At 61.1% G+C, this 22,352-nt stretch overlaps 1 protein-coding gene across 5 annotated transcripts in view; it reads right to left on the reverse strand.

Annotated features, from left to right (window-relative positions):
- The window catches only part of C1QTNF1 (C1q and TNF related 1), a 20,289-nt gene extending 1,778 nt beyond the window's left edge, over nucleotides 1–18,511 (reverse strand). The window contains exons 1-4 of one of the 5 annotated variants that reach the window (XM_014586742.2): nucleotides 18,121–18,511; nucleotides 3,586–3,754; nucleotides 1,256–1,377; nucleotides 41–571 (exon numbers count right to left, since the gene is read on the reverse strand). In XM_014586742.2, the coding sequence (XP_014442228.2) occupies nucleotides 41–571; nucleotides 1,256–1,377; nucleotides 3,586–3,740 (808 nt within the window). In that variant the 5' untranslated portion in view covers nucleotides 3,741–3,754; nucleotides 18,121–18,511. Of the gene's footprint in view, nucleotides 1–20; nucleotides 572–1,255; nucleotides 1,378–3,585; nucleotides 3,755–6,239; nucleotides 6,501–13,569; nucleotides 13,713–14,529; nucleotides 14,622–18,120 lie in introns of those variants that run through there. The other 4 variants (XM_014586743.2, XM_014586741.2, XM_014586744.2 and 1 more) reach the window with 4 other exon arrangements.
- Nucleotides 18,512–22,352: the final 3,841 nt, after the last annotated feature.

Consider the following 22,352-nt stretch of genomic DNA (forward strand, 5'->3'; position numbering starts at 1 on the left):
GGTGGGCGGGGCTCTCCCGGCTAGGGTTCGGCGTGGTGCTTGACCAGGTAGCCGCTGAAGGTGATGTAGGTGTCGAACTCGTCGCTGAAGACGGCGTTCTCGCGCTCGCCCTTGAAGAGGCGCACCCACACCTCGTCCTGCTCCTGCAGCGCCAGCATCAGGCTCTGGCTCTGCATGATGCTGCGGTCGCTCACCTGGGCGTACAGGATCACCGCCTCCTCGCCGTTGCGCATGATGTGCAGGTACGTCTCCTTCTGGTTCCAGGTGTGCACGTTGAGGCTGAAGAAGTAGATGCCGGGCACGTAGCAGTAGAACTTGCCCGTGAACATATTGAAGTGGCCGTAGAGGTTCACGAACTCCGTGTCGAAGACCACCGTCTGGTAGTAGTCATTGCTGTGCAGGGGCTTCTTCCGGCCCACCGAGAAGGCGGCGTAGTGGTTCTTGCACCGGTCCCCGGGAGCGCCGATTGAACCTTTCTGCCCTTTCGGGCCCACGTGGCCCCTGGCGCCCGCCAAGCCTGTCTTGCCATATTTCCCCTGGAGGCCCCGGTCCCCTCGGTCACCCTTCTCACCTGGAAAGGACGACATGTGGCCCTGGGTGGGTGGCCCGCTGGGTGTCCTGGGCCCGGGCCTTGTGCGTCTTGCCTCGGGGGCGACCTCACTTGCGCCTCCGCCCCCACCCCAGGAGAGGTCCCCCATCCCAGGAACCCTCTATTTAGAATCCCGAATCAGTCAGACAGGCAAATTGGAGCTCCAGGAGCGTTCTGCTCTCACCCAGCACCACTGCCGTCCTCTGGGAAGCCCTGGCCACGAGAAGGGACGTAGGAGCACGTGCGAGTGTCCGAAAGCCCCAGGCTCCTAGCCAGGCCCCAGCTCACAGCGAGTGCTGCAGGTGTGGGGGCACACCCCGGGTCTGGGGCCCCCGCGTCCCCAGCTGGGTTTGGCGGGGCCGTGGGGGGTTCTCTGTTGGGTGCAGGACTGTGGCTCCTGAGACGCCACACTCAAACAGGACCTTACAGGCCTACGTCTGCATGCGGGTGGGGGCGAGGCCCCACAGTCCTGCGGCTCCCTCTCCTGGTCCCCATCCTGTGGGCCCCTTTCATAAAGGGGCAGAGGCTCAAAGTGGATTCTGAAACCATGTCCCCCCTGCTCCCAGGTGACAGCGGACCTCTGCTCCTCCTCGCCTGTCCTTCTGCCCTGACCAGCCCCACCCTCACGGCCCCGGGGAGCCCCGCCCCTCTCTGCAGTGCTCTGACCTTTCAGGATGGTGATGTTAATCTGGGGTGCTGGAATCGCCTGGTACAGGGGGGCACCGGGGTCGCAGCAGCGAAAGCACCGGGGAGTGGGCAGCTCCTGGTGAGGGCTGTACTTTTCGTCCCTGAGGGGAGGAAGCATCGCAGTGACAGCCGTGAGCCCTCAGGCCCAGCGCCTCCCCGCCCCCTGTGGCCCCGGAGCCTGGGGCTAACGCGGTTCCTCCTCAGTGGAACTTCAGCCTCCCACCTCCATCACAGCAATCGCGACAGCAGTGGGGAGGCTGTCCAGGGCCCCGTCTTCCAGGGGCAGGGCAGGCACATGCACACATGTGCCTGCGTGTGGCGTGTTTATGCACGTATGTGTGTGGCGTGCACATGTGACTTCCCAGCACACAGCTCCGACTCCGGAAAGCAGCACGGTAAGCCAGCCAGTTTGAGAGGGCAGGTTCAATTCAGGGCTTGGTGGTCCTTTGGGGGCAGCCTCGATGTCTCCAGCCGGACAGGAAGGGAGGACAGCGATGGCTCCGTGCTGCCACCTGGTGGCATCTCGCCACATTGCGGCGTGCTCTGGCTGCTGCCCTTCCCTCTCAGGCTGGAGTTGTGACCGGCTTCTGGGGAGCACAAGGCCTGGCTCCATGGGCCAGCCCCTTGTCGAGTTGTGCGCCCCCCACATCCCGGGAAATCCGGGTGTACCTGAACACTGTCTGCGCAGCCCCACGAGACTGGACTCCCAGAGGGACCCGCACGGTCCCCTCACCAGAAGTCTCGTGAGAGACGCAACACCCCCCGCAAACATCGCGTGTCTAGAACTGAAGCCTGTCCCTGAGCATCGTCACCGTCAGCCTCACCTGGACGCTGCCAGGCCTCGCCCCACACCCGGCAGAGTCCCCAGGAGGAGCCGGCCCCAGAGCACCCCCAGAGCTGCCGCGGCTGGCACCGTCTCACCCGCCAGGCCCCTCGATTGGCCTTCCTTGCCGGTTCACGCCCTGCTGCCTCTCCGCTTGTTCTAGACACCCTTGAACTTACACCTCCCGACTCCCCGACCCTGCAGGGCAAGTCCAGGCAAGACCCTTCCCCACTGGCCCCTTCCTTCTGGGCTCTGCTCTCACCCGCCCCCTACCAGCCCCACCACCCAGAACGCCCCTTACACCGCCTGCCACGGCACACACCAGCCTCCCCCAGGCGGCCCTCCAGGAATCCCCAAAGTTCACCCTCCTGCTCAGTCTTCCTGGTCCCCCAGCATTGTGGGCACGGCCCCACTGGGAGCCCACTTCCCTGCACTGTGGTGTGTGTGCCTGTGTGTGGTGTGTTTATGCATGCATGTATGTGGCATGTGCATGTGTGGTATGTGTGTGGCAGGTATATATGTGCATGCACGCGTGTATGAGGGGTATGTACATGTGTGTGGTGTATATGGTGTGTGCGTGTGTGTATACATGTGTGTATGTGTGTTATATGTGACTGTGTGGTGTGTGTATATGTGGTGTATTGCGTGGTACATGTGCCATGCATGTGTGGTGTGTGGCATGTACACATTTATGTGTGTGTCCGTGGTATGTGTGCATGGGTATATATGTGTGCACGTGTATGTGCATGTCCCCCACAGCTCTGGCGGCCAGGGATGGGGCTGTGCGTGTTTCCCAGAGCTTCTCGAGTGGTCTGGCCCGCAGAACGCCCTGAGTTTGCTGAGTGACAAAACATGAGGGAGAAGGGAAGGGATGGCGTTACCGGGCCCCGAACCCTGCCCAGCTCCGCTGTGCTCTGCGCATGGCCAGAAGTCCTGCACGTCTGGGCAGCCAACACCCGAGCCCGCACAGGGGCTCGAAGCCAGCACTGTCACCCAGGTCTGCAGCACCCCCGTCCCAGGTGTTTCAAGACATCCCAGATAGCCTGGTGTCACCGAAGGTCATGGGAGGAAAAGGCCATCCCGAGGCCCCTCGCCACTTTTCAGGGACAGCTGACACATGGCTGCCCAGAGCTCACTGTCCTCTCCCATCTCGTGACTTACATGGCACTGGGGCCGCCGGGACCAGATCTTGGTCCAACATCCCTCCTGGGGCCGCTGGCCTCTGCTCCTGCCTCCAGGTGGCACTAGAAGCCCAACAGACACTCCCAGGGACAAAGCCAGAGTGGAAAGACACAGAGGGCAGGGGCGGGGCCTGGTCTGCCCTGAATCTGAGTGGCCGTGGCTGCAGGATCTCTGGCAGACCCCCATTCCTTTAGGGTCAGGGTGCACAGGGCCGCTGTCCTTGCGTAAGCCACCCAAGTCACTGGGGCCAGTCCCTGGGGGCCCCGAGCCCAGCCCCTGGCAGAGCCAGAGCCCCTGCAGTCACCTCTCTGCATGGTCTTCCAGTGGCGGTGGCTCCTCGGTCCCCTCCTGTTCCTGTAGCCCCTGCTGGTCACGGGGCACACGGCCCAGGACAGGGCCAGAGGCGAAGGCCAGCAGCAGGCAGCACCCCAGCACGAGTCCCCGTCCTCGGGACCCCATTGTCCTGCCGGGCCCTGGAGGGAAAGGGACACATAGGAGGCTCTGGGTTAGCAAAGGACCCCGAGCAGAAACGGAGGCCCCGGGGATGCAGTCACGCTCCCCCAGGAGCAAGCACACACCACACCCTCACACACCCTGGCACTCGCACACGCACATACTCCTAGACACCGTGCATGTGCACACCTTCACGCACACACCTCACTCCCCCGTTCACATGCGTGCAGACATGCACACACGTACCCAAATCGCTCATATGCTGATACTGGGCCACACCCACATGCACTCACACACAGGCACACTTGCACTCACGTGCACACACGCTCACGCACACGCACACACACACTGCCCCCAGCCTCAGCCCGCAGGGTGGGCAGAGAAGCGTCGTTGAACGCAGGCAGTCTGGGCACTCACAGTCACTCGGGAAGGACGGCCCAGCGGGTGCTGGCCCTACAGATGATGGGTCACACCCCTCAGGACAAGAGTTTTGAGCGGTTGCTGTCCAGTGACTCTAAGCAGCACTGGCCCCTGGCCTGGGTCCTTTCCAGATGGTCCAGCCAGTGGGGAGCCAGGTGGCTGCAAGCTGCTTCCTGGCCACCATGGGGCACGTCAGCATCTAGTTTAGGGAGGGTGTCAGTCCAGCCCGGAGGTGGTCCGGGTCATGGCGGTCCACCCTGCTTCTCACTCACTGCACTCAGCAAAACTAGGACTTGACGCTCCTGACGTGCCAGGTCGGTCCCTCTGGGAAGAGGCCCACCATGGGTCCCAGTGAGCCCATGGGAGGAACCACTTGAGCTTAAAACAGACCAACCCCTACTTGCTCCCAAGGCCGGCAGTGTCGCCCAGCTCACTCGGGGCCAGCGGGCCACATCTAGATGGGAGTCACACACATGGGCCGCTTCAGCGGGTCGCATGCCCCCACCCTCGGAGGGGCAGCTGTAGTCATTCTAACCCAGACCCAAAGCTGGAAACACTAGAGGGAGGACCCAGGAGGACCCACGAGAAAGCTGAGGCCCCTGGGGTAAAGACCACCTCCCTGTGCCACCCGGTGAGGAGAGGACTCGGGTCTCCCTGAGAGGCAGCTGGCAGGAGCAAGGGGACGGTCTACAAGGGCCTAGATTGGGTCCTTTTCCTCCTTTAGTTCCTTGTGGGTTTAGGGAGGACTAAAACCTGAAGGCCGATTTCCTCAGTTGTCAGAAACCGCAGACCCTGATGTGTGCTCCCTCTTTTCTTGGGGAGCAGGACATCTTTCAAATACCCATCACCTGAGGGATTCAGAGCCTGTGGGGGTGATGCTTCCCCAGGGTAGACTCTGGGGCCACAGGTGTCACTCCACGAGGCAGTGGCTCTGAGTAGGTCTTAAGAGAGAGGATCCCCTGCTGAGTAGGTCTTAAGAGAGAGGATCCCCTGCTGGAACCCACGCAAGCCACAGGGAGGAAGGTTGAGGGCACAAGGGCTCCGTCCGGAGAGCAGGGCCCCGTCCGGAGAGCAGGGCCCCGTCAGGAGAGCAGGGCCCCGTCAGGAGAGCAGGGCCCCGTCCGGAGAGCAGGGCCCCGTCCGGAGAGCAGGGGCCCCAAGCACTTCCGGAGGCACCTCCGGACAAGGGGGCTGGGAGGAAGGCAGTCTCCCCGACCCCCTCCTTCCTGCCTGCACACCACAGTGGCTTACTGGGCCCCCACCTCCGAGCCCTCTCCCAAGCACCTGCCCCCCATGGGGGTCAGGGCCCTTCCCGATGACCAAGGGCTCTGGTCAAAGCTTCAGACCTGCCCACTGCTCGCCAAGGACAATGTATGCGCAATTACTTTACAAAATGCAGGTTAAATCGTGCCCCAGCTCCCAGGCCCCTCTTCCCTGTCCTCGCGGCACACCTCCTCCTGTGTCCCTGCCCTGGGCTTCTCAGGCCCGAGGTGCACACCCGCCCGCCCAGCTCCTGGCCCCCGCCTGCCTCTGCCGTGGCCAGGGCACCCCTCACGTCTGCCGACGGCTGGACTAGCTGGACCACGTTGCGCGAGCCCTCCACTGAGGGTCCGCAGTATTTCAGTCAGTCCCCGCAAACCTAGAATGGGGCTGAGAGCACGTCCTCACCCATCGCCTTCCCCCAACAGCCCTCACGTGGCTCCGTGGTGAGTCCTGCAAGAAGTTAGTCCTTCATTTTTTTTCCATAGGGAACGTGCACTCCCCAGAGAGAGGCAGGGGGAGAGGGAAGTGAGGAAGTGTCCACCTCCCGGGCCGGGCCATGCTGCCGTCCCTTCCCTCCAGCTCTTCCGGGATTTGGGGCACGCACGCACACGCTCCCGGTGTGTGTCTCAAGCTGCTAGACCCAGGACTCGAACCGTGTAGTCAGCCATGTGGGAGCTCGCCACCTTAACCACCATGCCACGTGGATGGTCCCTGGTCATTATTACACCAAACTGATAAGTGAGAAAACAGACAGGCAGCTTAATTAGCCGGAGGCTGTCCGGCCCGTACGCTAGTGGCTGCATTCGAACTCAGACGGCTGACCTTGGCTGACACCAAACCTGATCCACGCAGTCTTCAAGCCGCGCCGCGTCTGAAGCTTCTGGGACCACTCAGCTCGGACATGCCCCGCCTGCCGCCTCCTGCGGCTCGCTGCTCACGCTCTCTCATCCTGCAGCTGTGTTTGGCCGCGAGCTCCCAGCCGGCAGACGGCAGACGGCACAGGGCTGCCTCCCGCCTGGGCTGTCGGCCGGCCCAGCACCCTGCAGCACGCGGCCCTCCCTGGTGCTCAGCAAACACTGCCAGCCCGGCTCCAAACGCGTCTGCCTGTGCTTCCTCTGGTTCTCCTTGGCGCCTTAGTAATTACTCCCCCCGTTAAATGCCAAGCTTGCATCAGTTAAAAGGAAAAGAAGTGTTCTCTTCTTTAAACATTTTTTTTCTCAATCCAAAATAGTATATATTCATTTCGGGAAAGTTGTAGGGAGACAACAGGAGGAAGTAGAAGTGGCCTTGGGTCCTCCTCCCCAGCTCTCCCAACCGGGCACTATTGTCACTCGGTCTGTTGGGGGCGGGGGGCGCCTGGGCACCCTAGGGGACCGAGCAGTGTTCCTGTGCTCAACCCCCTGGCGCCATGAGCACTGCCCCAGCTGCACCCGACAACCAACAGTGTCACCAGGCATTGCCGTCTGTCTGTCCTGGGTCGGGGGAACCTCACCCTGGTGAAGAGCCACGCTCTACCCCCATGCAGGTCGATGACCCTGCCCCTTCCCAGTCTGGAAAAGGAACTTTCTAACCCAGCTCGGAAGAGATGGGGCCCAGCTCTGGGTAGGGAGGCGACGGCAGGGGGGCGGGAGCATGGGTGGCCAGCAGGGTCTAGGACGTGGGGCTGAGGAGTGGGCAGCGGGGCCGTCAGGGGCCTCCTTGAGAACCCCCTCTCGGGCCGGTGCCAACCTCCATCGGCTTTGTCCATCTTTGGAAAGAGCTTGAGAACCCTCTGCCAGGTCCCACAGCAAAGGCAGCCTCGTGGCATCAGGGTCACGTTAGTCACTTTGGGGTGAAAACAGGATTGCCCAACGTCTAACCACACTTGGCTCCAGCCGCATCTCGCCATTTCCAGCAAAACGAAGAGGTTTTGTCCCCACGAGGGTGCTCTGAAGAATGTGCTGTGCTCAGCAAAGGCAGGGCCGGGGAAGAGGCCTCCTGACCAACGGTGGGTCACCCCCATGAATTGCGGGCCACGTGGCCCGGGCTCTGGCCACGCTGTGGTCGAGGCCACTGAAGGCAATGCCAATGTGACTCAAGCCCCTCACTTAGCTCCCCTAGACTCGGGATAGGAGTGTAAATGCCATGGGGAATGTACTCCCGTCTTCTGTCTCCACCCCTCCTCTCAGGGCCTGCAGCTCCTCGACACACCCCTCCACCTCCACCTAACCCCTCCCCGACAAGGACGGCCCCTTACAGGAGGTAGGAGGCAGGAGTGGAGAGCTGGCAGGATCTGGGGGCGGGCAGGAGGTCTCAGAACATGTCTTTGTTTACAATGTTTACCCCTTCACAGGCCTCATGCGGATCCTTCAAGGATATTCCTGCCCCAGTTCAAGGCTCCTTATGTTTGCTCAAAATCCGTCCAATGGGGATGGAAGAGCCAGCTGATGGCATAGCAGTTACATTCTGGACTCCCACATGGCTGACCACGGTTCCAGTCCCAGACCCGGTGCCATGAAACTCACATGGGGCACATGTGCTTGCATATCCAAGATCCTGGGAGGAGAACGGAGGAGACAGGATTGCAGTGTAGCCACCTCCCTGGAGGGTAATTTCTCATTTCCCCTCTCACTGTCTCTGTCCCTCTCTCTTCCGCAAGTGCATGTGCCCTGAGGCAAAAAACTCATAAAAAAACAAAATTAGTCTATGGGTGTCGGCCCCACCCCAAGCTGTGCTGACGAGACACCTGGAGGAGCCAATGTGCTTGGGTTTGGTCTCGACGCCCCGCCCACCCAGTGCCATGGGACAGAAGCATTTTGCAAACAGTTTTCCTTCCTCGATCCTCGCTCGATCCTCATCGGGCGAGCGGCTGTCCTGAGAGGCAAGACACCCATGCTCTCCTTGAGTCAGACAGGCCCAGGGCCCGTGCACAGGAATCCCCTCCGCCGACGGCTGAGCACAATGCCCACGATTGCAAGAGCTTACAGGAAGTGACTCGACCTAAATCCATACTCCCGGGCCTGGAGAATGTTACAGCCCCTGAGGGAGATGGCTGTGCACCCGTCCCGCTCAGGACCCCACGGCAAGTGCCGAGTCAGCCTGGCCGGTGGGTGATGCCCTGGGCTGTGCTGTCCGGGGTGCTGGCTAATGAAACTCAGTCTCTCGATCACACCAGTGACCTTTCTGAGGCTTGATAACTACATGTGGCTGGTGACACCTGTCAGGAAGACACCGCAGACGGCTCCACGGGCAGCTCTGTCTTCGATGACAGGGGAGCCAGCGTGGGAGGGAGTGGGGTCCAGGGATTAGCAGCGGGCCAGAAATCTGCTGCCCCTCGAGCATCTGCCACATCCAATCTGTCACCAGCCCTCCCTCTCCAACAGCTCCTGAAGGCTAACGCTCCTGTGGACCCTGGCCTGCACTGGATCCCTCAGGGGCTCTGGCAGTGGCCCAGACCCCAATCCATTCAAGACAAACATCTTTGGTTTGCAGGGTCTAGACATCAGCCCCAAATTTTACACACAGCTCCCAAGAAAGCTGGGTGCAAGATCCAACCCCCCCCTACGCTGAGAGCACTGTCCCGCTCAGCCTTCGTGTACTCCTGGTCTGATCCAGCAGCAGCCCCTTGGCCAGCGCCACCCCTTCTTCCCGCCCACCCCGTCACCTCCATCTGGCGTGCCTGTACCCTCCTGGCGAGGGAAGCCTGAGTGTGCCACGGGCCAGGCTGGCTGCTCGCACCTCCAGGAGGGAAGCCTCGAGCTCTCCGGTTGCTGCAGGAGAATTTTGATGCGGGGGCGCCACAGAAGAGGGAAGTGCCGTGTCGGGGGTACTTTCACGTGACACGGGATTGACACGTGATGTCTGCTCACAGCCCCTTCGTCTCCCAGAAACCATCGTCACACTAATTGCCCATTTACCAAACTCCTCTGGTGACTCCCAGTGGGGAAACGATGTTTGCCACCTCTCCCAGAAGCCCAGTTAATAGCCAACTTCCCCTTCCATAACCCGGCAGCCCCCGCGGGTCGTGGGCTCCCCGCCTCTCGTAGGAGGGGACACAGCAGCAGGAGGGGACAGGCACCTCTCCTGGGAGCCCTGGATGCCCTGGAGTCACCTCCGCTCCGAATCTACGGCCTTCCCTTTTCCAAGAGCCACTGTCTACCTTGAAGAAAGCGGATTTGTTGTTTAGGTTTGGAGTTTATTTGGGTACCTCCAAGCCTGATCCAGGGAGGAAGATGAGTTCTTCCAGGGTTGCCTGCTCTTCCCAAGCCACGGCTTCCTTTTCCCTGGGTGGTAATCAGGTCTGGCTGGGGCAGAGCAGTGAAGAGAGGCGCCAGCCTCCCATCCCCCAACGTCTCCCTCCTCGCCCAGGGCAACTGCAGCGTGGCCAGGGCTCACCTGGAGCAGAGAGCAGAACTCGGCCTGCACTCCTGCCCCGGCCCAGCAAACCAGGCCACGTGGGCTGCCAGGCCCTGGGCCTCGGGGGCACCTGGCAGTCCAGCCTCCAGAGCTGGGCTCCATCCCGGTGGGAACAAAGCCTCCCTTGACTAGTGCAGCTGTCCTGAGATCACCTCCCAGCTGGAGAGCCTCCGGCAGGCTCACCCCTGCCCTGAGAGCTGCAGAAGAGCGCTGACAGCTCCCAGGGAGCCCCTCTGCAGGTGGCCTGGCCCCGCCCAGCGCCAGCCCTGGCAGCCGGGACACCCTCAGGGCTGACCGCTCCCAAGCAGAGGGAGGAAAGAACCTGGGAATTCCATGGCCCACTGCCCTGCCCCACCCAGCCCCTTCAGTGCCGCGCAGACATCCTGGGTGCCCAAGGCCTGGCCCCGCCCGCAGCACTGCAGGGGCAGTCCCGTAGGACGCTGTGCAAGGGCAGGGCTCTGTCCCAACCTAGGCTTCTAGGGTCTCCGTCCTGCCCGTCCTGCCCAGGTTGCCCCGGCTAAGGTCGTGAGCCACCTGTAGGTACCCGGCTGTCTGCGTCCCTCTCTCACGAGCGGATGCGTGCCCAAAATCCCAAGAAGAGACGCAGGATGGAGTATAGAGTGGCCATCCCCTACACCCTGGGAGAGTGAGTTCTCTCTCTCTCTCTCCCTGGGAGTGCATGCGCCCTATGGCAAAAATCTTTTAAAATGTTTTTAGAAAGGCATCTGTGGTGGGGAGCACTGGCCCCTGCCCTGGCCCCTGCCCACCTTACCTCCTAGTGCTCATCTTCTTCCTCTCAAATTGACAGGCGGTGCACACACTTGCCAGAGACAGGAAGTGCTCCCCCAGCCCGCGGGCCTGGCCGCACTGCAACCCCTTTTCCTCCATCGGGCCGTCTCATCGGGATTGGGGGCACACACAGATTTCTCTAGCTGCCAGGGCCAGGATTTGAACTAGCCTGTGTTTATACTTCTTGACGCCCCTCCCAAAGATGAGGCTGTGTCTTCAGCTCTCAGCACTTTCCGCCTGTCCTGAGCCGCACGGCTCCTTTAGGCGTCAACACCCCAGCCCACTCCCAGCTGGGCTGCTGCACACTGGGCTGCCTCGGTTCACTGGGATTAAAATAAAGTGCCCAGGGGCCGGACAGGGGCACAGTGGTGAGGTGATGCTGGGCACATGGGGGAGGGTCCCAGGCCCACGCCCAAGGCCGTCCTGCAGGGACAGCTGGCAGGTGTGTGTGGGGGGTGTCACAGCATGCAGACCCCGTTGGGGCTTCTCACTGCCCCCATCTCTCTCGCAAGTAATCTGACACACATACCCCGACAAACACCCGGCCCAGCTGCAGGAGCCATGCTGCAAGTGCTTGTGTGGCTAAGGCCACCCCACTGGGCACAGCCAGCAGAGCCCCGGACACCTCAGCAGGTCCTGGCAGCTGGACCCCGGCCCCGCGACTCATCACCTCCTCCCGGTCCTCGCTCACCGACGTCCCCTCCTGGGGCTGGCAGGTCGGTGAATGGTGCACTGTTCACAGGGCCCAGGCCAGAAGTTGGGGCCACCTAGACCGCCATGCTCACCCCCCGCCACCTCTGGTCTATCACCAGCCCCCACAGTCCCGTGCTTCCCAGCCCTTCGCCACATGCCCCCCACCCGGCTTCCTTCCGCACTGCTTCCTAGAGGCGGGTTTCCAGAAGGCACATCTGGGTGCCACCCGCAGCTCCAAGGGCTTCCACGACGAGAAAGGAAGCGGCTTGATGCCAAGCTCCACCATCTGGCTCCTGCCTCCACCCTGCCTTCCGCACCCCAGCCCCGGAGCCGCTCGCGGTCCCTCGCACAGCCACGCCGGAGGGGAGGTCTCGCCCCTTGCACAAGCTCCTCCCCTGGGTGGCCGCCCTCTCTCCCATGTGTCCTCAGAGCCCAGCAGGACACTTCCTCAGGAAGTTTCCTGACCCCGGGTCTGCTGTGGCTGCCCCCCCCTAGCCCCGCACGGAGACCTGGCTGTTGTCATTGCCCTTGTGCTGTCCCCACACTGCGAGCTCTTGGAAGAAACGAGCCACGTGGCCTCTCACGCATCTCCACCATCCAGTGTCCGACTTCCGCCGGCTCACCGCCCCGCCGACCTCAGGTAGCAGAGCCGTCGCTCAAAGCGGATGTGCTGCACCCCGAGCCGTTCACACCTCTCTGGGCCCGGGCCAGCAGCACACTGGCTGACGCTCCTAGGCAGGCTAAGACCGCATGGGAGGCCTGGGCTCCTCCCCAGCCTGTCCTGAAAGCTGGCTGTGGTGGCACACACCTGAGGCCCAGCTATGCAGGAGGCTGAGGCAGAGGGTCGCCGTGGTGAAAGCCTGTCTGAAAACAAAACCTCTAACTCGGGGTGGGGGAGCGGGGTGGGGAGGCCCAGGCTCTGGGAACTGTCCTCAGAATGCGGCATCCTGGTGCGGCCACGCGCTGTCCTTCCCCCGCATGCTCCTTTATCTGTACTCAGAAAGGTTACTGCTTCGAAAAGACAGAACCCGCTGTTGCCAGCCCAGATCGCAACCCACACAAAGACGGTCTGGCTATGTCATTGTGGCGGGGGGCGCCACGGAAAACGGCGCCGGTCGCGGCAGTCCATTAGGATGGTGAACTCGGCAACAGGGAGGGGTGGGGATGGCGGCAGACTGGGAAACGCGCGCTCTGTCTAAAGGCATTTAAAGAAGGCGAGCAAGGGTACGGGGTGGGGTGGAGGGGTTCACCCAGCAGTGCCAATGTGGGACTGAAGAAAGAGACATGGCTGCCATGGGAAGGCACAAAGCGGTGCTGAGTGGACACGCAGGTGGGAACACAGGCACGCGCGCACGCCCAGTCGTGGTCCGAGGCCACCCCTGGCAGCTGACAGCGGTTTTCTCTGGGTGATGAAACTGCAGCTGCTTATCATTTTCTTATTTTGGCTCCTCTGGGTCTCTTCCCCCTATAACAGTTAGTTATGTCACATATTTTTCACAGTAAGTACATATTGTTTTCCACTTAGAAAAATGACAAATAAGCCCCGCCCTGGGGACTGAGGGAGCGTTTTGTTTATTCCTGGGAACTGATACTAAGCATAGAGGAGTGGGGTCGGGGAGGGCCCGGGTGACGCAGAGTCTCAGCTCAAGCCCAATGCTGAGGGTCAGAAGTCTGACCCGGTGCTGAAACCTTACTTTTTTTTCTAACAGAGAGTTTTGCTATAGGGTTACATGCACTTGCCGGAAATACAGAGAGAGAAAGTGAGGAATTGCTTCCCGGGGAATGACCACGCCGAAATCCCTCCTCCATTCTCTTCTCAGGATTTTGGGCACGCATGAACACATGCCCGGCCTGAGTTTCAAGCTGCCAGTTCTGGGACTTGAACCAGTGCCACAACCACCACACCACCTGCTGGCCCAAAGCCCCACATTCTTTACTCATTTGTTCAACAAGCGTTCACTTAGTGCCATCTGCACACGCAGCAGCGGGTCGGATTCTTGGGACAAGGACCAAGATGTAGCCCTTCCCCTGGGCAGGGGTTGTGGCATGAGTAAGCCAGGGACGGACTCCGTGAGACGGGCCCAGAGAGGTGGCACCTAACCTGGACGAGACTTGAGCAAGCCGGAGGGCATGTTTCCCAGCAGACGGGCATCTGCTCTGTCTTCGACACAAGGACGCGTGGGAAGGACATTGCCTGAGCGGGCTGGTCACCAGCCACCTTCTCCCTGGGGACCTGGCAAAGCTGAGCCCAACCCCTGTGCCCGTGTCCTGTTACCTGCAATGACCAGGAGTGGCATGGGCTTCCTGTGAGGTCCTCTGGCAACGCCTTGCTCCCACTGACTGAAGTGCTCAGAGCTTCCCGTGCACTTCCATGTGGCAATGCCCCTCAGCTTCACAGATGTGGAAATGGCTCAGAGGAAGGAGCCACTTCCCGAAGTGCCACAGGGGGAGGTGCTGGGACTCAGAGGAGTCCTGGGCGTGTCTGACAGCAAAGCATACCCCACTTCACCCTGGGGCTCCAGGGAGCTGCCAGACAGCACAGGCTCTTCCTGCTCCTCCTGCCACTGCTGTCAGCCAGGCTCTGGCTCAGGGCGCCCTCCCGGCTCAGCGGCAGGAGGGACAGCGCCACAGCTGAGCCCCGGCGCCTTCATTCCACAGAGAGCACCAAGGGCTGCCACATGCCAGGCCCGGGAAGGCATAACTGTCCTCCCAGCCAGCATGTGGCAAGACCTCCCTGGTGTTGCCTGCTAGTATCTCAAAGCCACCGCTGGAGCTCAATTCCTCTGGGTTAGGCACAGAATCACCAGCAGCACCCTCCGGGGTAGATGCGTGTTTTTGGGCGTCTGTCCGTGTGGGGTGAACTGCTAAGCTTTGGAAGGGAGGCTGCAGAGGGACTTAGGAAGGATGGACGTGAAGAGTTGGCCTGGGGAAGGGTGGGTGGCATGCATGATCTGGGGGGACATCTGGGATAGATGGGTCGGCTCCCCTGGAGGGGCCTCAGGCAGAAGGGACAGGAAGTAGCAGCTTGCAGGAGAGGGGGCCGGAAGAGAAGGTAGCCCTGACGAGGCTTGGCAGGTAGGTTCCGAGCCACCACGACCCAGCCCCTATGGAGGCCAAGCATGTCGGACTCATAGGACCGAGGTCTTGCCCTCATAAACGCCCCCTACAGGGGCAGGGGCTAAATGCAGGAACACCCAAGAGCGCCCCGGCCATCCCAAACGGACCCAGGTCTCACCAGAACCCACTGGATGCTGTGCAGGAGAGTGGAGCCAAGCAGTTCCAGAGCCTGCAGGGCCCAGCCTGGCTAGCTGCTTCCCGGTCTGCAGCCCAGCAAGTCCACCCAGTGCTGGCAGTTTTCCCGGACGAGATCCTTTTCCCTCCCGGGTCCCCAGGGCAGAGGCCGGCTGGTAACCAGATGTACCACTGGGGATGGTGGTTGCAAGCCAAGGAGCAGGGTTTGGGGCCTTGCACCGAGTGTGGCTTGAGTGTGGCCAAGAGCAACATTTGTCCAGCACGGAGCACCAAGAACAGACTCCGGCACCCCGCCCCCTCCAGCTCTTGCCTTCTGCCTGCCCTCCTCTGCTCTTCTCTGTCTTCTCAAGGAAAATTCCCATAGGAACCAGGGAGCCGGGCAGGCGCTGTGGCCAGGCCTGGCCCAGAGCTGTCCTGACCGCTGCCCTGAACAGAACGGGGTGGCCAGGCAGGGCCCACAGGTCCATGGAGCTGATTCCAGGGTCTTAGGGGCAGGCCGGGGACACCGTGGTGGGCAGGGGAGTCTCAGAGGCAGGCCAGGACATCCTGGTGTGTGTGCTGGGGACACTTGGGGGCCCTGCTCATGCCTGTCCCCGTTTGAGACATACTTGATGATAATTGGGTTCTGGAAATGGATTGTGCGCAAATATGGGCAGCCTGAGGAGGTGCCAGCGCCAAGAGCCGCTCCCGTCCCCGACGCTCCCCAAGGTGGGCAGGAAACCCTCACACTGCACGGAAGAGTGGGGAGATTGCGGGTCCTGACCCGAGAGCTGCCTCGTGTCACTGGACATCACAGAGGGCAGGTGAGCAGGACAACAGGGAGGACGACCACCCCTGGCCGTGGAGTGGCCGAGCCCCTGCAGCTCCCTCGGCTGTCTCAGGGGCTCTCAGGGCCAGGGAGCTGAGGCTGCTCCCCGATAACTGACCACCGCTCCCCCAGGGCGGGACAGTGGACGTCAGGCAGAGCAGGCCTCGGGCAGCCAGCAGAGCCTGGACACTGCAACAGAACCTTCTCCTTCCTGCCTTCCTGGCCTGCCTGGGCCACCCTGAGCCCCAGGAACAGGGACCCTGAGGACAAGGCGCAGATGGGAAGCTTGCGTCCCCAAGGGCGCCCCGCACGCACTGTATCTACGAAGTCCCTTTCATCTCTGTTTGGATGGGTGAAGTTCCGTCCCTGAATGCTTGGCCTATGAGTCATGCTAATGAGAGCTGGGGGAGGCACCAGGAAGAAAACAGAACAGAGTGTGTTCAAAAAATCATGCCGTGCTAGCTGCCCCGAATGGGGACCAGGCAGAGCTGCAGGCTCCTCTTGGGACAGCGGGGGCTCCCTCCACTCGCACTGGGGGAGGGCCCGCCACTGGCCGCACTGCCCCACGGGATGGCGGCGTCTCATGGCTGGACGGGGTGGCCCAGGCCTTCTGGGTCATGTTCTCTGATAATGGGAAGGTTAGGGGAAGTGATTTCTAGGAGTGAGCCATAGTCTAAGCCTTATAGGTCCAATTTAACAAATAGTAAAAGAACAATGTAAGTTATATGAAGATGCACATGTGATATGTCACACGTGTGCATGTTTTTGCTCTTTTTAAAATTTACTATAGGGCATGTGCACTTGCCAGAGAGAGACAGGGAGAGACAGAGAGAGAGTAGGCCCACTGCTTGCTGGCGAGACGGCAGGAGAGGTGACGGCCCCCAGGCTGCAGACCTGCTGTCTTTCCTGCCCCGGGCATTCTCCCTTGGCACCCAGAAAGGGAGAAGCAGGGAAGGAGGAGCTTGGGGGCAGCCTCAGTGTGGAGAGCTGCTCGCAGGGCCCGGTGGAGTGCTGCAGGCCTGTCTGGGGAGAACAATGCGGGCGTGAGCCTCGGGCCACACACACTGGGTCTGGGGCTGTGGGTAGGTCGAGGTCCCTCTGAGCAAGCACCCCAGGGAGAAGCGTTGACACTTGATGTTGGCTCAGCACCTGCCACACAGGAAGCATGGGCCCGTGGCTGCCAGCACTATGGCTGCTTGCCACTGTCCAGCCTTGGGTCCCCCCAGCTCCTCTCCCAGGGCTCGTTCTCCACCCTCTCCTCCCCTCTCCCTGTCGTTCCCTCCTCTCCGGCCAGCGAGGACACAGAGCAGGCCTCGTGGAGAGGCACTTCCGCTCCCCGCCAGATACACGTGACAGCCAAGCACACGCGCACATGCAGCATACACGGCAGCATGGCCTGGGTCAGCCCTGCGCTGTAGGAGCAGAGGCCACGCAGTCCCCCAGCTCCAAGGCCATCACGTGCTCCCTACGGACCCGGGAAGTCGCTGGTGGTGGGGAACATGCAGTTTCTCAAGACGTTTCTCATGTTCTTTTCTTTTGCTGGAGAGCGCACGTGTGTTCACCAGAGAGAGAAAGAGAGGGAGAGGGAGAAGGAGAGGAGAGGAGAAAGCACCCCAAGGGGAACGGTCACGCCACAGCCCCTTCTCTTCCATCTCTCTGTCTGGTCAGGATTTGGGACACACACATGCACCGGGCGTGTGTCCCACGCCTCCAGGTCGGAGACAAGGGCAGCGTGTTGGCCACGTGACACCTGGCAGCCTTAACCACCAGGCCACGGAGCCGGCCCAACATTCCACATTTTCAAAGCTCCACTCATGCAGGTTACTCCCCTCTCCCCGTTCAGGAGTGAGGCAAGATACGAAAGGCAAAAGTGAACCATGGAGCGTGAGAGCGGCTTCCTCCCTCCCATCCATGCCAGGACGGCCAGGCCAGGCCCACCACCAATGCGCCAGCTTGCAGAGGGGCATTGACCTCGAGCTCCCCAGGGCCAGGCCCAGGAACTGGTGTGGTGGTGCTCAGGCTGGCAGGTGTGGCCATACCCGTGCCAGTGGAGATGTCCCGGAGGGTGGGGCTGGGGGCTCAGCGACTTCAGCTCAGACCGAGGGCCACTAAGTGGCACAGGGGCCTCGCTTCCCAGCAGGGTCTCCAGGGAAGGGACATTTTTTTCCTGCCCAAGCCAGGCCCCCACCAGGGACACCAAGGCTATACGGAGCAGGGCCAGAGTCAGCACTTCCTGTCCCGTGCCGGTCCCGTGGGCCTCAGGGCAATGGGCAGACCTGGCTGTCAGGTGGTCCAGTAATACCAGGATGGGGTGGGAGTGCAGAGGCAGGCATGGGTGCCATTCTTTCTCCTTTCACACCCTCAGAAAACCAGGAAGAGCGAAGCAAGAGAAACACCCCCCAGAAAAGCGAAGAAAGGTACAGTTACTCCCAATGCAGATGCGTGGTCTGCGAAAGAACCCGCTCCGCCAGTCAGGAGGGGGCACAGATGGTGGCCGTGGGCACCGCGCTGCACGGGCGCTGCACGGGCACTGCACGGGGCGCTGAGCTGCACTGCACGGGCGCCTGGGAGCAGAAGCTTTCCTGCGGCTCTCGTCTTCCTGCCTTTGCTGCTGCTGCCAGCGTGGCCCCTCCCACCTGGCCCATCCCAGCCCCGGGGAAGGTATGCTCAGCCCTGCCTTGGCAGCGGCTGAAGCCACGAAGACAGGAGGTGGGGGGAGGCGCTGGGTCCCTCGGCTCCATGTCCATCGGCCAGCCCGTCACCTACCTCTGTCCCAGCCGGAGCTGGCGGCGGCCTCTCCAGGGCTCTCCCTGCGCTGCCTCTTAGAGCATCTCCCAGCCAGGTCGGGAAGCAGGGACTTGTTGACAGAGCAGAGGAAAGTCGGAAGAAGACGCAAACGGGGCTAGAGGGACAAGCAGCAACCAGTCCGTCCGGGCACCTCTGTCTCCTCAGCAACAAGGTCTCTGTAGCCAGAGGCGGAAATGCACTTTCTCAAAAGTAAAGAAGAGCCGAGGAGAAAGCGAGAAGCGGACAGGCGTGAGCAGGGAAGCCGGCCAGATGTGAGCAGCCAGAGCGAGTGCTCCAGCGCATTTCATCCAAACAGCAGCCGCGGAGGATTAACTGTGTGTGTGCCCGGCCGCTGCTGGGCGGGAAGGGGAGGTCCGGCGCAGTCCCCTCCCGGCCACCCTGGGGAGCTGGCCCAAGCCGGGACAGGGAGGGCCACTTCCGTGGTCTGGAGGCCCGTCCAGATGTGGAGGCAGCTGGGAACCCAGCACCCAAGGATGTCCCATGCGCGGGGGTGGGGGAGGGCAGTCAGGAAGTCTGAGAACCCCGAAGTTACTTGGTGGGCAGGGAAGAGGTTTCAGGGACCTCAGGATCCCCAATAGCCAAACCCAGGGCTCAAGTCTGCAGAGAGCCTCCGGCCTGAGATACATGGTTCATCAGGGCTCCACCGGGGGCCAGGGACCACACAGGCTCGGGTGAAACCGTGGGCATACAGCAGACTGCCTAGCTGCCTGTGTGCGCGCGCATGTGTGCATGTGCATGTGTGTGTGTGTGTGTGTGTGCGCGTTGGTCGGGTCTCAAACGCTCTGTGATCTGATTAGGAAAGAGTTCCTCCTGGAGGTCTGGGTGTCCTAGAGAACAGCGGGAGTGTAGTGGGAGGCTTGGGGCCGCCTGCAGGGCCTCAGTAGCCCCCATCATCCGGCCTCTCATTCCTTGCTATGAAAAACTCAGCCCGACAAGACCTGGATTCCACAGTCCCCGCAGTCTTCAGTGCCCAGGCCATGGGCACACGTATGCCGGGCATGCTCAGGAAGGTCTCCAGACCCAGACCTTCCATGTGGTGCCGCTCACAGCGTGTGGCATTTACCACTTCACGCCGGACCCACATTCTCGCAGTCTATACAGACACCCTTTCTGCACGAGGCCCAGCCCGACGCCCAGCCCTGAGCTGCCTCCCAAACTCTGGGTCTGACCAGTTCATTCTGGAAGCCTGCCCTATCACCAGAGGAGGCGAGATCTGGCCAGAGAAGCCGAGCTCAGCCCCACAATGGCGGGAGTGTCCTTCGAGGCTCCTTCTTGGGTTCCCAGGTCCTCACACTGCTCCCAGTACAGACCTTGTACCCGACCCCCCGTTTTGTCATGCTACCCTGAGGGCCTCACTCTCTGCTCTCTCTGCACAGGAGGTGAAAACAGGGGTGCTGGGGCCAGTCGGTGGTGATCCCACACGGCCGACTGCAAGGTTCTAGTCCCAGACTCGGTGGCTTGAAAAACATGCCGGGGGCATGTCCATGTGTGCCCAAGTCCTGAGAGCAGAATGGAGAAGAAGGGATTGCAGTGCAGCCATTCCCGGGGTGGGAGACTGGTCTCTCACTTTCCTCTGTCGCTGTCCAGCGAGCGCATGCGCCCTGCAGCAAGCACTGAATACAAAAACAAAACAGGAATGCTAGCTGGGAGGGTCTGAGCAAGACGAAGAGGGTGCTTCTCTACTCCTCTGCTCAGAATTCCCTCCTCTGCTGCGCCGGCATCGGGAAGGAGACCATCGCGGGGGGAGGGAAGTACACAGTGACCCGCCATCCTGCCACCCTGCCCGGCTAGGCTGAGCCAGCCCCGAGGAAACTGAGGATGAAAGGGGCAGGGAGGACAGGGGCAGCCAGTGAGTGCGCAGTGGCCTCCCCACGGAGGACTGGACACTGCCAGCCCATAGCTGAGTTGGAAGAGAACTGCTGGTGGGCCCTCCAGCACCTGGTGAGGAGCAGCAGGGCGCCATGGCCCTCCACCGCCCGGCCCACAGTCCGAGGCTTGCAACCCTCACAGCCTGGGTCGCTTATCAATACCGGAAAACACAGAGATAAGCTGGCCTCATTCCTGTAAGTAACATGAGGAAGTTTCCCAGCCGACAAGAGTGAGGTCCAGCACATGGACTGACCTTCCTTCAGTCACCCTGTCCTCAAACAGCCTCATGCAGGGTCCCAGAGAGAACAGCAGCAAGCGGAGCCGAGCGCCTGACAGGCCGAGACTCACGCAGTCCCTACGGCAGCTTTGCTCAGCACCTGCCCCGAAATTCCTAAACGCACTGGGAAAGTTACCCATGTCCTGCCAGGAGCCCCAGGCTAAGCCCAGCCCCAGACTGATGGCACGTACAGACAGGACACAGTGCCCGAGAGGGAGAGGGTGACAGAGTACCCCGACCCAGCCCAAGATAACTCTGGTGTTGAAGATCTGAGAGATGGTGTTGGTAACGTAGTTGAAGACGTCGGACTCGGAGGCTGGATGGAAGGCAATGCTCCAGAATCCAGCCAAGCGGCGGGCATCTCTCAGCTGCAGTGACTCGTTCTAAAGGGGACATCGAGTCCTCACTCCGTGTCTTACCCTGGCCCAGCCTGGGCTGTGACCCAACTCTTGGGCCTCCATTCCTTGTCTATAAAGTAGAACTAAGCCCAGGTCCCTGGGACCTGGACGTGGACGCGACGATGCCAGACGTGTTAGAGAGAGATGCACACGTGACGGTATCTTGCCCGGGGGACTCCAGGCAGCACCCCGTCATCAAGCACTCGCATACTCTGCAATGGGAGAGATGGAGGCCCTCCAGAGTCTCCCTGTGGCCCCGCTGAACCCGTAATGTCGGAGAAAACTATGCTTAGGAGCTTCTCGTGTGGGAGGGATTTGGGATAAGCTGCTGTGGACCAGTTTCCCACATACTCGACAGAAAAACCGGTGGCACGCACACGAGTGCTACCGTGTTCACTGTAGCTATAGGTGAGAAAATTACGTTTTTTCCCTCCCCGGGTTGAGCCCCCACATCCCCAAGCGACGAGAAGTGGGATTACTCAGGCCGGCCCTGTAGCCTAGTAGTTAGGGAGCCTGATCCCGCATGGCTGGCTGTGGTTTGAATACTGGCTCCCATGGCTTGAAAATATACCAGGCGTGTGTGCGTGCACGGCCAAATCCCAATGGGGTGGGGAAATGGGGGAGAAAGGCTTGCGGTGTGGCCGTGCCCCCGTGGGGATGACTTTCCCTCTCTGTCATTCCCTGGTATACACATGCCTTCTGGAATTTTTTTTAAAAATTTAAAAAAAGAGATTGTTCATTTTCTTTGAGAAGCTCTGGGAAGTGATATTAAATGCTGCAGAGGGAGCTGGGGGTTCCCGATGTTTGTGTAGGACAGAGGCATGGAGGTGTGGGGAATTCCAAATGCAGGCGCTAAGGGCCAAGTCCGTCCCAGATTGCCCCATCAGGGCCACAGCTTGAGCCAACAGGCACACGGGCAAAGACCCACAAGGCCAACTCCCCACGAAGCCAGTCCTCAACGCGAGAAGCAAAGCACGTCACCTGCACAAAGCCTGCAGCCTGGCCTCCGACTCTGTTTAAGATCGGATGGGGCAGGTGGGGAGTCTGGCACACCGGCATGCTCGTGCAGGCTGGAGGAGCCAGCTGTAAGCACCCCCAGGCAACCAGAGCTGACCAGAGCCGGGCTGTTCTGTGTGGTGATTACCCTCCTGCTCTGCAGAGTCCCCGCCCCGCTAGGGTAAGAGTCACGGCAAAAATAGCAACCCAAACCCAACGGCAGGGAGAGTCCATCAGTCTCAGGAGATGGGTCAGAACCAAAGCCGATCAGAAAGACTCCTCTCCCCCGCCCCCTGCCCCAGGTCTCTCCTAGGCTCCTGAAGGAACTGGAATACAAGCCCACCCCAGAATTCCTTAGGAACCCACACTACACAGGGCAGGGCAAGGCCCAAACCACTAAGAGCTTCTGGAATATTCCCAAGTGACTCCAGTGCCTTGGAACCTTCCCTGGAACCCCGGGCAGGAGGCAGCCCCTTTTGTGCCCAGCCCCCAATTTGGCAGTCTTTTCTCCCTCCCTGGTACATCTGTGCCACCCACTGTCTGTATTCTCATCGTTGGAAAAAGCCATGTGAGCCCGGTGACATTCTGGAGGACCCGGCTCCAGACCCGGCCAGCATGTCATTAGCGGCTTGAGATTTCCCAGTGCTTCC

The sequence above is a fragment of the Tupaia chinensis genome, unplaced genomic scaffold, assembly GCF_000334495.1.
Source record: "Tupaia chinensis unplaced genomic scaffold, TupChi_1.0 Scaffold000159_1, whole genome shotgun sequence".
NCBI classification, from domain to species: domain Eukaryota; kingdom Metazoa; phylum Chordata; class Mammalia; order Scandentia; family Tupaiidae; genus Tupaia; species Tupaia belangeri.